General features: G+C 41.5%; 1 protein-coding gene and 1 long non-coding RNA gene across 2 annotated transcripts in view; one reads left to right on the top strand and one right to left on the bottom strand.

Moving 5' to 3' along the window:
* The first annotated feature begins 1,286 nt into the window (after positions 1 to 1,286).
* The window catches only part of LOC309378302, a 22,061-nt gene continuing 10,248 nt past the window's right edge, over positions 1,287 to 13,099 (top strand). Inside the window, exon 1 of the long non-coding RNA XR_014172009.1 lies at positions 1,287 to 1,562. This is a non-coding gene — a long non-coding RNA (uncharacterized lncRNA). The remainder of the gene's footprint in view (positions 1,563 to 13,099) is intronic.
* Positions 8,127 to 13,099, bottom strand: part of BBS12 (Bardet-Biedl syndrome 12) — a 6,270-nt gene continuing 1,297 nt past the window's right edge. The window contains exons 2-3 of the mRNA XM_081926297.1: positions 10,232 to 12,406; positions 8,127 to 8,161 (exon numbers count right to left, since the gene is read on the bottom strand). Coding sequence (XP_081782423.1) covers positions 8,142 to 8,161; positions 10,232 to 12,401 — 2,190 coding nt within the window. The 5' untranslated portion in view covers positions 12,402 to 12,406 and the 3' untranslated portion in view covers positions 8,127 to 8,141. The remainder of the gene's footprint in view (positions 8,162 to 10,231; positions 12,407 to 13,099) is intronic.

Here is a 13,099-nt window from a genome sequence, read left to right as displayed (position 1 = left end):
CACATGTATATTTTTTCCCTGAACTAGATAACTAATATAAAGAATCATTAATCAATGCATATTTATAGAGCTGGAGTTTTTTGGTTGTTTGTATGTGTTTTTTTACTAATAGAGCATAAAAAGTAGATGTGAAGTGAGAACTTTACACTCAAAAGTGTAATTGTATCCTAGGAACTATTTAAAGACAGCTGCATTTTTAGTAAGCCTTCAGGGTTTAATTGTTAGCTTAAACAGCTGAAGAAATAACTGATTAATCTATATGGACCAATTTTAATCAGCTAGTCAGAATGTTTAGAGAGGACATCCTTATTTGTATGCTGTTTTTGTTGTGGTACGTTATTGATATAAGAAAAGAAAAAACCTGCTCTTTTTCCCTTATGGGGTACCCAAGAGCCCATATAGTCTTCTTTTTAGGTTTTCTATCTGTAGAAGAAAATAACAGCGGCTAACCAAAGAATATTGAGAAGCAAGGCAGCTAGTAAGCCTGATCTTTATTAATGCTGTTGTAACAGGGTGCTCCCCCACACGCAGGAGAGAGGAGGAGGACCCAGAGCCATGCGTGCAAGCCCTTATATAGACATTTTAAATTGCCCACGCTGGAGTCCAAGACCATCCCCAGAAAGATCAAACATACATCACAGAAGGGGTGTAGCCCCAGACCACCCCCCAGATACATCATACCTACATCACAGAAAAGGCGGTCTACAACAGAAATCTGAGTGCGTTGTTTATCTCCCGTCTGGCAAGTTACCTGATTGCATTATCTGGGTTTCGGCTACTCTTTTGTTATTATAACTACTTAACTCCTGAATCTAGGTCACAGGCTCACACCCTGTTCATATCTTGAATGTGCCCTTAAGACAGGATTTGTGAGGAAAGAGACAATGGGGAGGTTTCCCACTTCTACCTTGCAGAGAAATATTTGAGGTCAATTTGTTCAGGACCTAATCTGTGGGGTTTCAGACATGTGGCTTATATATACAGTTATGAACATTTAATTTTTTAAATATATGACCTTAAAATTCTTATAACATTACAGTACCGCGGATAGGAAAAAATATTAAAGATAGTCAATCCTTCTAACAAAGAGTGCTGCTTTAAATTGGGTTCCTTTGTTGAGGTTTCAATAATATGCTGACTTAATTTTAAATTTATGAATTTATGAATTACAGAACAATTCTAGTCTCTAGATCTGCTGACTTAAGGGGCTTAAAAGGTAAAGGTAAAAGGACCCCTGACCATTAGGTCCAGTCGTGACCGACTCTGGGGTTGCGGTGCTCATCTCGCTTTATTGGCCGAGGGAGCCGGTGTACAGCTTCAGGGTCATGTGGCCAGCATGACTATGCCACTTCTGGCAAACCAGAGCAGCGCACGGAAACACCGTTTACCTTCCCGCTGGAGCGGTACCTATTTATCTACTTGCACTGGTGTGCTTTCGAACTGCTAGGTTGGCAGGAGCAGGGACCAAGCAATGGGAACTCACTCCGTCGCGGGGATTCGAACTGCCGACCTTCTGATCGACAAGTCCTAGGCTCTGTGGTTTAACCCACAGCGCCACCCGTGTCCCTTTCCTTAAGGTGCTTAGGATGGACATAAAATGCCACTGAATAAACACACAATGTCCTCCTCACTTTGCTTCCAGTTACTAAATAGGCACACCACAAGAGACATAGGCAGCTGGAATGCTGCACCATGAACAGTTATGCTGTGCTCCTCTTTAGTTTTCACTATTCAAGCCAAAAGTTCAGCTTTGGGGATTGAGGGAAACTGCTAATCTTTGCTCTGAGGCCCACGGACCCTCTTGACAGCGCCATATGTAGAAAATATTTAATATTCTTTCCCAAGTACAGAAATGGAAACACCCCTCTGCCAGTCTTTGTAGATTTCAGGCACAAAAAAATCCTCCCCTGTCTTCTTATAGTCTGTCTGTCCAAGCAAGTCTCCATTACAGCAATCTAGTTTAGATGATTGTCTCTAGACACCCACTTGTCCTGTAATGTCCCTATTTAATGTTTCCTGAACCTAAGTACTTCCTCCTCATTTGATGAGTGGGCTGTTGTGGCTGACATTTGGGTTAAAAAAAAATGTGAACAAAGACTTGTGTGCCCGTTCAGATATTGGTCAGACATAAGGGGGGGAAGGATGGGGGAAGATAATTTTGAGATAGATGTATGAGTGTGGCTCAGCTCTGGCACCACAGCAAACCATGGCCAAGAAAGCTTCACTTCAATCAGTCTGGATTGGCAAACTAAAGTCAGAAATCATGGGTTGAAGTTTTTTTGGATTTTGCATTTAAGTGTTTTTGTTGTTTTGTTGTTGCTACTGTTGTTTGGCATTGTAAACCATTGATATGGTAGTTGTTGCCTTACAGAAGCTGCTGGATCAGTGAGCAGAGAAAGAATGAAACACAAAGAGTTCTAAACCAGGATTTGGTTTTATGTTTGGAAGCTTAAGCTACAGTTGGCACAATTCTGGAATTCAATCCGTTATGCATGTCAGCTAATATGGTGCCCTGTAGAAGTTACTGGACTCTCATCATCCTGAGTTGGAGCTGGAGCTGGAGAGAGTCCAGAAACATCAGAGGGGGGACCAGATTGGGGGCACACTTGATGTTTGCAGTAGATGGAGTTTTGCAAGGTATAAGGAAAGGAAGGAAGGAAGGAAGGAAGGAAGGAAGGAAGGAAGGAAGGAAGGAAGGAAGGAAGGAAGGAAGGAAGGAAGGAAGAGTTTATTGGATGGAAATGGAGACTATGTAGATACAGTATGCCCAAAAATAGACTTCTAAAGCTTTTCTAACCAAGGAAGAACACTCTGATAATAATGATGGAAGATAGGGGAAACAAAACTGAAATGCCAACAAAAACTGAGATGCTAATGAAGTGTTTATTGGCAGGCACTACAGTGGAGACATTATGCCAAACATTAATTCCTAAAGCTTTTCTTAAAAACACACCCACACCCTGATAATGTCCGTGGAAGATAAACAAAACAAAAACTGAAATGAAAGGTACTATGAAACATCCAAACTACCAGAAAGAGCATTATAGTAAAGTTTGCATCTGATATTCACTTTATATTTTTTTTATTCATTTTGTATTTTTATCTCACCACTTGGACTTTTGGTAGGCTTCCCAAAGCAGCTTGCAGTAAATACCCAAGAATATTAAATATAACTGCATAGAACCACAATAAAACAGCAAAAGAAAAATTACAAGCATCAATAAAACCACGTTTAGACATCAAGTGAATTACGAAGAGCTAAACAGCAGCTGCAAATTAAAATCAACCTACAGCTTCAAAAGTATTCCAATACAAAAAAGGAGCTTTAAAAACCCACCAAAAATGGATTCTATTAAAAGTCTGAATTGCATCTAGTAGGCTCCCCTAAGGAAATTCCACAGTGAATAAAAAGTTTCTAAAAATACAAAACACAATCCCCACATGATCAGCATAAAGTGGTACATATACAATGAAATATAATGAAGCGAACAAACAACCTCTAATGTAAACATCTTTATATTATACAGGCACAAGAGTGCCAATACCGTTAAGTTAGAGAGGTCAAACTGCGTCCCACCGTTATGAAGCCTGAATGTTCTTCATGTTAATAAAACAAAGGTGGTCTAAACTGTTTGAACTTAAGCATGTAGGACCTATGTATTTAGTGCAATAGTTGACCAAATTTAAAAGATATTTTGAGAAATGGCTGAGATATAGCAATTTCAACACTTTCTCTTCTTGCTCAAATTAATTCTTCCCCTTTATATGTCTATTTTTTTCCAAGGCATAACATGCCAAACTTTCCCCCCTTCTCCCCTTTGGCTTTGTAAAACAATCTGAGGGAATAGCCAAACTTTAGTGCTTCCTGTTTTGATTAAAAATACATTGTGCATTTATCATCAAGTTATAACGTTTTCATTTTCAAACAGAGCACCTCAGTGCATTTTCCAGTACTGCCACCTAGTGCAACAGTCATTCAGTGCTTCTGTTACATCTCCCATGGGAAGCCTCTTCTCTAAACAAAGATGGCTGCCAGCAGACTGGCAGCACCAAACTTGTAGTCCCTTGGTTTCATTTAAATGTTAAACAGCAAGATCAAGATCACCTCTCTATGGCAGTTCACAGGCTTCCCATAAGAGTGTAGCACCATCACCAAGCACCTGTCTGCACAGTAAGAGTGGAACCATTAAAAATAGTATCCCTATCTCTGGCAATTCAGAAGGATACCAATGACAACTGCAGCCTCTCTTCATTCCACACAATTGTTAATAATAGTGTGAGCTATTCACCCAGATAAGGCTTAGGGGTTTAGACAAATTGATGGAGGTTAAGGTTATCAATGGCTGACAGTGCCTATATACTACACACAAGATCAAAAGTGGCATGGTTGTGAATGTTTCTATTCTACTTAATGTATGTAGGGTTTGGTGTCAGCGTTGCTTGTGCAGGTTCTTTGCCGTTCACTTGTGTTCCTTTGGTGGTGAGAGAGGTTGGGGTTGGCCTAGGGTGTGGTTGTTCATTTGTGGTTGGCTGTGGTGGTCTTTGTTTTCATGTGTGAGTGGGGTGGGTGGGTGTTTTGGATCAGGTTAGCAATATTGATTTGTATGCTGTTGGTGGGTTTTTGTCCTTGTCTTGTTGGGCTGTGTGTGTGATAAAGGAGTAGGACTCTTCTTACATTCTTAATGGCACTTTAAAGCACTACAAAATATACAGGATGGGTATATTCTATGTAGGGTATATCTATATAGAAACAGGTATGTGCACCACTGCCCAACAGGTAAAGAAACAGTGGAATTTGCAGTTGTGAACAGTTTTGACTACCAGCTATGCAAGGTAATCTTTCAAACAATCAATGACTCAACATATATTGAGTTAGATGACTTATGGGTTATTTGGTACACAACTTAGTCAAGTGTAATAGTACTGTTACATGGTAATTGAATTATACTTCTCTTGATGAAGTACTGTGTGTGTGCGTGCGCACACTCACATGCAGGAAAGGGAGGAAGACAGAAAATGAATGAATGAATGGACGAACAAACAAACCACTGAAAATACAACTGGGGGGGAAATGCCACAGTGTTTAGCACTTCCAACAGCAACACAGTCAGGCACTGACAGACAAGGAGGAGGGTGGCTCCCTCTGCAGATGACTCAAGGCTGACAGGCTAAGTAGGCAGATGACAAATTTAAAAACCAGGGAGCCAAAGGGAAGGTAACTTGGGTGAGGAATGAAGCAATAACATGGCCTGTGTTAATTAAGTACCTAGGCCAACCTAGAAAGAAAAGAGCTTAGAAGCCCATTGGCAGGTCCTGTGATGAACTGGGTTCCCGATTTCTGAGAACACAGGACTCAACAGGTCTACTCTGAAGTAGCCTGGCATTCTGTGGAACCTCAAGGTCAGAGGGGAGATCACCCCACTATAAAGTGCCACAGAGTCATAAAATGGCACCCAACACACGAACTACAGTAAATGTGCATTGAGTTTCAAATGGTCCCACAGCAGCTACGTCACACCCACTGGTGAGGATGGTATATAACAAGGTGTACACACACAAAAAGCAGAATACCCTTAACAATGCTGAAAGTATAGAGCAATTCTGCTTATAGCTTACAACAGAGGAGTTGTAACACTAGGAGCCACCCAACCAGAAGCAGCATGATCAACAGGGAATAATTTAAAATAAGTGTGTTGCCCACCCCAGGTAGGGGAAGTTTTCTGTTGTAGGTGGGGTTTTTTGCTCTTTCAGGATTGATGCTTCATGCCCATAATGATCTACACATTCATAAATAAAACACATTTCTGCAAAGGCAACACCACACATCTCCAGTACTTTGTCCTCCATAGGAAATACTTTTCTATGCTCTCCGGATGATGGGGGAAGAGCTGGCGGGAGGAGGAGAAACAATATGACCAACCTGGAATGCACATCAGACTAATGAGCTGTAATTTGGCTCAGCAATGAGACTCATCTGACATCATCTTCATGTGTCCCACCCCAAAATAGGGGATTTCCTGCTGCTGTTTTACACATAACAAAAAGCATTAAGCATTTTCCAGTGAGTAATGATACTGTTTATTATGTCTAATGTGCAGTTTTATTGAGGGCTGATTTATCCCACAACTTGCATTTATCTTTTTGCCTTGAAGTGACCTTTCTTTGACATCCTCATGGTGAACGGGTTCAAGATGCACTACACTGCCCATCAAGCCCCAGTGTACCTAACGCACTGAGGTTTCTGAGTGTTGCTCAAAAAAAACACCTTGGGGACCATGGTTGTGTGTTGCCGTGTTTGCACAGTTAAGAGTGATGCACTGTGCTTCAGAAATAGTGTGAAATAAAATCAATGCTCTGCATTAGCCAGTTAATATATGCATTAGAAACTCCGCTGAAGTACCATTTAATGGTATGGTTGGACTGTTTTGTTGTTTACCTCAGACAGCGTGCCACACAGAAGCCCCGTGTAGCTCCTTTTCTGAGGTTAGCACAGGAAAACTGGCTTCCTTTTAATGAGAAAAAACAAGGTTTCAGAAGGCTACAGAACTGTCTGTTTACCTTTTATCCACTGCAAAAACATTCAGTGAAGAATCTTTTTTACGTCACATGTTCAAACATACTCATAAATAGTGACCAATGGAAACACAAAAACCAAAAAGAAGTTGGCAGGGGTAGGAAAGTACTTTTCTAAATATCTTCAAGTAAAGGATAAAAATCAGAAGGACTAATGAAAGTTTTCAGCTGCAGAAAAAAACCTGGCAGTATATGGGAAGAAATAATATTTTCAATGCTCATGGGATAACATAGATTTTTTTTAAGGTGCTAATCAAAGAACTGGCAAAATATCTCTACATTTGCTCTGCGCTGAATTTTTAATCCACCGGTTGCTTGTCAGGTATCACTATCTTCTATGTGATAACCAGACAGATACAACTAACCTTTGCCAACTGTGTTTAGCCTCATGGAAAACCAAGTTGTTCTAAATTGGAATTGCCCATGAAATTATTTCCCACCTATTCTTACTGTATGATGGTCAAAGCCTTTCCTTAATATTAGCCCTGAACCTTTTGTATTATCAGCAATGAATTTCTTGACTTCAAAACCTCTCTGCTGGTTTTGCTCCAATACTGCTGGTTGCCTGCTTGCGCTGGCGCCCTGTGTTCGGTTCTAGGTATTGTCCTCCTGTCGGCTCTCGCATGTGCCTGCCTCTGTATCCCGGCTGTTTGCTGGCTTGTGGCAGCGGCTTTTCAGCCTTCTCTTCCATCCGTCATTTGGCTCTGGCTGCCTCGCTCCGGTCATCCCTCACTCCCATGCACCGTTCCCTCTGTGCTGCCTGCGATCCAAGCCCAAAGGTACAGTGGACACTCAGGTTGCGAACGTGATCCATGCGGGATGCACGTTCGCAACTCGCAGCGTTCGCAACCCACATCTGCACACGTGCGGGTTGCGATTTGGCACTTCTGCGCATGCACAAAGCGTGATTTAGCACTTCTGCACATGCGTGACTGTCAAAACCTGGAAGTACTTCCGGGTTTCAACGGTCCGCAACCCAAAAAAACGCAACCTGAAGCATCTGTAACCTGAGGTATGACTGTATACGAATAGTATTTGGTGACTAATCCTTTAAAAAGTCCAGAACTCGGGGGGGGGGGGAATCCTAAAAAAGGTAAACAACAACTACTTTGGGGTAGAATCCTAAAAAAAGCTCTACAACTGTGGTCGGCCCTCATGCATGTTCACTTCATCAAATCCGGCCCTCTTTGAAAAAAGTTTGGACACCCGTGCTATAGAGCATATCTTCACCGGATTTAATTAGACTGACTTCTGTGTTTAGAGTTCGGGTATACAAGAGAACTGTAGATTGCCATCTGCTGGCTAAAAGGAATAGTAATGATGATGATTATTATTGATGATGATAACAAGAGGACACTCTCATTTCAATATCCTATTTCAAGCTCTAGATCACCTAATCTTCAGTCATGGGTGTTGCTGGGGTCCCAAGTCCAGGTCCAATCAGAGAGCAAATAACAAATACAAGCGGACAAATATATTTGTTTGCATTTGCATTATAACAAATGCAAACGAAGAAATGCTGCACTCATCTCTGATCTTTTTAAAAGTATCAGTCCCAGTCCTCAGTTTCATTGGGGTTTGCTTGTTCCTGAAATGAATGTTAGTGGAATTAGTTATGGTGTTGATGGCTCACAAAATAGTTTGTTTTAAGTATAGAAGGCTTTTCATACTTTCCAGGGTCTGAAGTAGCTTCCAATTCCCAACCACACTTGAAAACTGTGAGCTACCAATGTCATGCTTTAAAAATGTATGCATCTGAGTACAAGACAGGAACCACAGTTTATGCCACATATAAATCTGATCTTAACACAACTGGTGCCAGGCATTGGTGTCATGCCGGAAAGGTTTCAGCCTCAGGAAATCATGCAACTACCACCATTTACGTTCATTTTCCACAAGAGCTTCCTACGATGTGTGAACTACTCATTTTAAAGGTAAGTTGTTTTAAAGGGTTTGTTGGCTGCAATGTTATGGAGGAGATGAATGAAATGCATCTCCACTCACTAGAAACATTTTACAGACAGCTGTTGCAAGGAGGAAGAGGGATCTGTACTGCAAACATTGTTCGAGGGGGAGGGTTAACCCTTTCCCCTTGCACAATTTTCCTCATGAAAATCCCCCACAACTGCTATTTGTCACAGCATTAAAAAACTTACATGCCTATTTGTCAACATGCCTTTAGAAGAAATCTACTTGATACCAGGTAGCTAATAATTATTAGAGGCAAGTTGTAATTACTCTATCAGATGCAGTTAGCTATAATCTGGGTTCAAATCCATGCCACGAGATTCAGTGAGTAACCTTGGACCAGTTGTTCTCTCTCAGCCTAACCAACCACACAGGATTCTTGTGAAGATGAAATGAGACAGAGATACTATATACGTTACCATGAGCTCACTGGAGGAGAGGTAGGATACAAATGTAATAAATAAATAAAATAACAGAAACAAACACTACTTTATAATATAATGCATATAGAACATGCTACAGTTCTGAATTTATGCATATTAATCATAGAATCATAGAGTTGGAAGGGCCATCAAGTCCAACTCTTAGCGAGGCCAAGAGTGGGGTCTTGTCATCTAAGCAGCCCAGGACCTGCATACATACTGCCCAGGCTTGCGCCCCCGATAGATCACTTCAGGGCTACTAATGCATTTGTTTGACTCCATCGCCTCTCGAGACAGACGGATGCCAACAAGAGCAACACTACTGCTGGGATCCAAGGCTAGAGTAATACACTGGTGTTCCTGTGTCAGCAACTCCTTCCAACAGATGTGATGCACAAGAGTTGTTTTGGCAGAGTTAAGCTGCAGAGAGGCTTTATTTGAACTCCCCTTGAAGTATCTTATGGGTCCTTTGAGGAACTGCAAATGTGGGTAACATCAACAACTGAGATAAGGCCTCATATGTACTATACATTTAAAGCAGTATTATACTGCTTGAAAGTCATGGGCTTCCCCCAAAGACACCTGGGAACTGTAGTTTGTTAAGGATGCTTAGAGCTGTTAGAAGGTCACTATTCCCCTCACAAGACTACAATACCCAGAGTGGCTTAACAATTAATCCCTGTCCCCAGGAGAAGCCTTAACAGATCTTCCCCTCAAGGACAGCCACTGGAACTTCCAAAAAGAAATCTCAATGGCACTTTATTGCTTCCACCCATGTAACCTAATGATTTACTGGTGTCCCCCCCCCCTTTCCAAATTTATAACCTTAAATTTATTTGCATGCCTTAAAACAAAGTTAAAAGGCACCATCTAAATTTATAAAGAAGAATTACATCAGTTTAAAAAGAAACAAACTAGTTGTACTGTAGAATGGAGCCCTTAAATAGTTCAGCTTGAAGGGAGCCAAGATTATCACACAATTTTACGTCCTGCTGAAATGAATGGCACTTACTGATAACACATTTATGGTCAATGGCAATATCTAGGAAAAAATAAAAGAAATTATGATTAAATGGAGATTATGAGGAACGTGCCCTTCCATGACTTGAGTCCTTTCTTGGGAATGGATTTTGATTTCTAAAACGAAGAAGGCAATCATTCTGAATTTTATTATCGTCATATATTTTTTGCTTCTGAACTTGGCCAGGAATACTTGTTAACATAACCATATGCAGGCCTGCACATTACTTACAAAAACATGAACTCACTTGAGGCCTGCGACTTTAGCAACTGATCCCTCTTAGGCCCTGTGATAATTTCAGCATCTGTTTGAAGCACTAACAGCACCAAATCGAGAGCTCTACGCCACGCTTCCACCTTAGCAGTAACATTGTCATATACTTTCAGAGGCTTTTCAAATGTCCCACCATGTTCAGGGCTTGCTGTTCCCATCTTGCCCTTTTTAAACTCATCCAGCAGGTAGGTGGACGGCAAACCACTCAAGGCTGCTTTCCTGAGATGCTGTTGTATAAAGGTGCTGGCTTCAAGCTCCGATGCAGAGTCTGCACTGTTACACATAACGGTACAAATGTACTGGTGCCAACCACGTGACAAAGCATTAAGCACCAGAGCTTTATATTGCTCTGAGGTTTTTGCAAGCCAAGAGTAGCCATCATGAAACCCTTCTTCCCTGGAATTCTTGGCTGCTTTCTCCAGATTCTCAAGATAAGCAAGACACAGGAGCTCCACGGTGCCACCTCCTGGAAAGACTGCTTGATCGAGAAGGGCATGATGCACACGGTGAGCGCAGGTCCAAAACTGATCTTCGACGGCTTGCATCTTGGATATAACCGGGCAGCTAAGCACAGCTGTTATCAGGTGAATGCCTTTTGCTGTTAAAGCAACTGGCACTTGGCCATTCAATCCAACCCAACTTAACTTTAATGCTCCACAGAGGTTCAGATAGACACCCTCACCTATGCAATGCTCATTCACTTGGGTGAGGTAAGTCACTCTGTCTGCTCTTGTAACATCGCTAAAAGCCTTCAATACATTGTCAGCTACCCCGTTAACTATCACTATATTATTCAGCAGGCATCTTTCTTCTAAACTTGCTGATGTGTTGCCTCGTACCAAAATTAGATTTACCCTGGACTGAATCAGAATATCCAACATGGAGTTGACCCACAATCCTGAGCTGTTGTCTTCAGCAACTGGACCTTCTAAGAACATCTTTACATTCTGTGACCTGTTAAACCCCAGATGGTGGTATGTTTCACTCAGGTCACCATCGGCAAGAATAATACGAAGAGGCCTATCCTGGAGCTGCTTAGCAACAGCAACTCTCTCTGGGTGTAATAAAGTGATGTACCCAGGACAGACACAAGAATGACTTTCAGACATGCCTGGTAAACAACATGTCACAACTTCTGAAATATTAAATTGGAATGGATGAACACCAGCCATTCTGTCGGCAGTCTGCAACTGGCACCTGAGAATATCCTGTACCAGTTTCAATGCGTGCCAATTTCCATGGCTCAAAGACATTGCCAATTGTCCCAAATCACTTAACTCATTGGCCAGCTGATTGGTTTGCTGCAGTGAAGGACTTTCCTTTATACTGCTTAAGTGCCTACTGAAGTGGGTTACTTTTGATATTTTCTTACGGCCTGAGGCACCCAAAGGACAGCTTTGAAAGCTGCAGCTTTTCTGACTCACAGTTTTGCAAACTGTAAAACCACAACTGGTTTCGACTGATTTACCTAGTGAACTAACTCTGCTGCCTGCAGTCAATACTCCTGGACATGCACACTTTCCCTGACAATAGCATGCATTTGCTTCCGGGATTGTAGCAATTTCTGATTCTTCTTCTGATACTTGTGCATAATCATAAGGATGTTCAAGCAAATAACTATTGTAGGATTTGGTATCTGGAGTTTTCATTTCAATTACCTGTTTTCCAGCAATGCCAGAACAGATGTCATTGGAGGCTGTGTCATCATATTTAATAGGAATATCATATAGACTTTGCTGCATGTTGTGTAGTGATAATGTAAGGCACTGCAGATGTTCAATGCAAGAGTTCAGGCCTTCAAACATCTCAGCTACCACTATGGAAAGGGGAACACCCTGCTGAAGGCATTCAAGTACAGCCTTGCTCCAAATGCTGACAAGAAACAACAGGGTAGTTGTCCCAGTTCTATATTCTTTGTTCTGTGCCTGGATGGCTTCATTAAGAAGTTGTCCCACTGCACTAGTTAAATCCAAGCTTTCAAGAAGTCTTACTGCAGAACAAACCAACACACCACCAGGAGTACATTCATCAACAATAAATTTGAGTGATTTCACTGGTCCTAAAAATGTCCTTCCGGTGGATGCCAAAGCTGAAAGTTGCTGCAGTCCAATATGCCTCTTTCTGTTCATGTTCCGGAAAGCCATGACATCTACAAATGAAACACAAGACTTATTGCTTCTGCCTTTTAATGCCTTCCAGCTCTTACTTCATCCATTCCACAGTGTTGAAACTTACTTTTAATGTTTCTAAGGTGATACATCAACTTATCCATTTTCCTGACGGAAATAAAAATCCATGCTTCGCACATATTGGGGGATACCAAGTGGGTGCAGAACAGGAAACTAAGATGCCAGCATTAGAATTAAGGAAGGTAAAGAAGCCACATTCACTACCAGAGAAATTGTGAGGACTTTATTAGGAAGTGAACATCACAAGAGCAAGGGCAGGAAATGGGGAAGGCTATATGTCTTTCTCCATTAAAATAATGGACTTGCATCATTTTTTGTTGCAAAACCTACCAAATCCTTAACTGTCTAAGTAACATAAGAAGCAGAAACGGGATGATACTAGATGCAGCATCTGGATCCGTTCCCTGGGTGGAATCTAGGTTGGCCACACCAAAGGATTACAAAGTGTTCTATTTGGCAAGGCAGTGGTCAGAATCACCATTATGTCCTGAGGAAACACCTCTTCCAGGACAGAAAAATTTCTGGTTTTGAATGCTTTAGAAACACTTTTTACCTGAATGAATGCACACTCAGATTATACTAGAGTAGGGTTTCCATGGCATGCCAGGTCAGAGGCCAAGAGAATCAAAATCCTACTTTAGCTGTTGCAAATG

This window comes from Podarcis melisellensis (assembly GCF_964234715.1).
Source record: "Podarcis melisellensis genome assembly, chromosome: 9".
NCBI classification, from domain to species: Eukaryota; Metazoa; Chordata; class Lepidosauria; order Squamata; family Lacertidae; genus Podarcis; species Podarcis melisellensis.
This window is presented reverse-complemented; position numbering and strand designations above follow the sequence as displayed.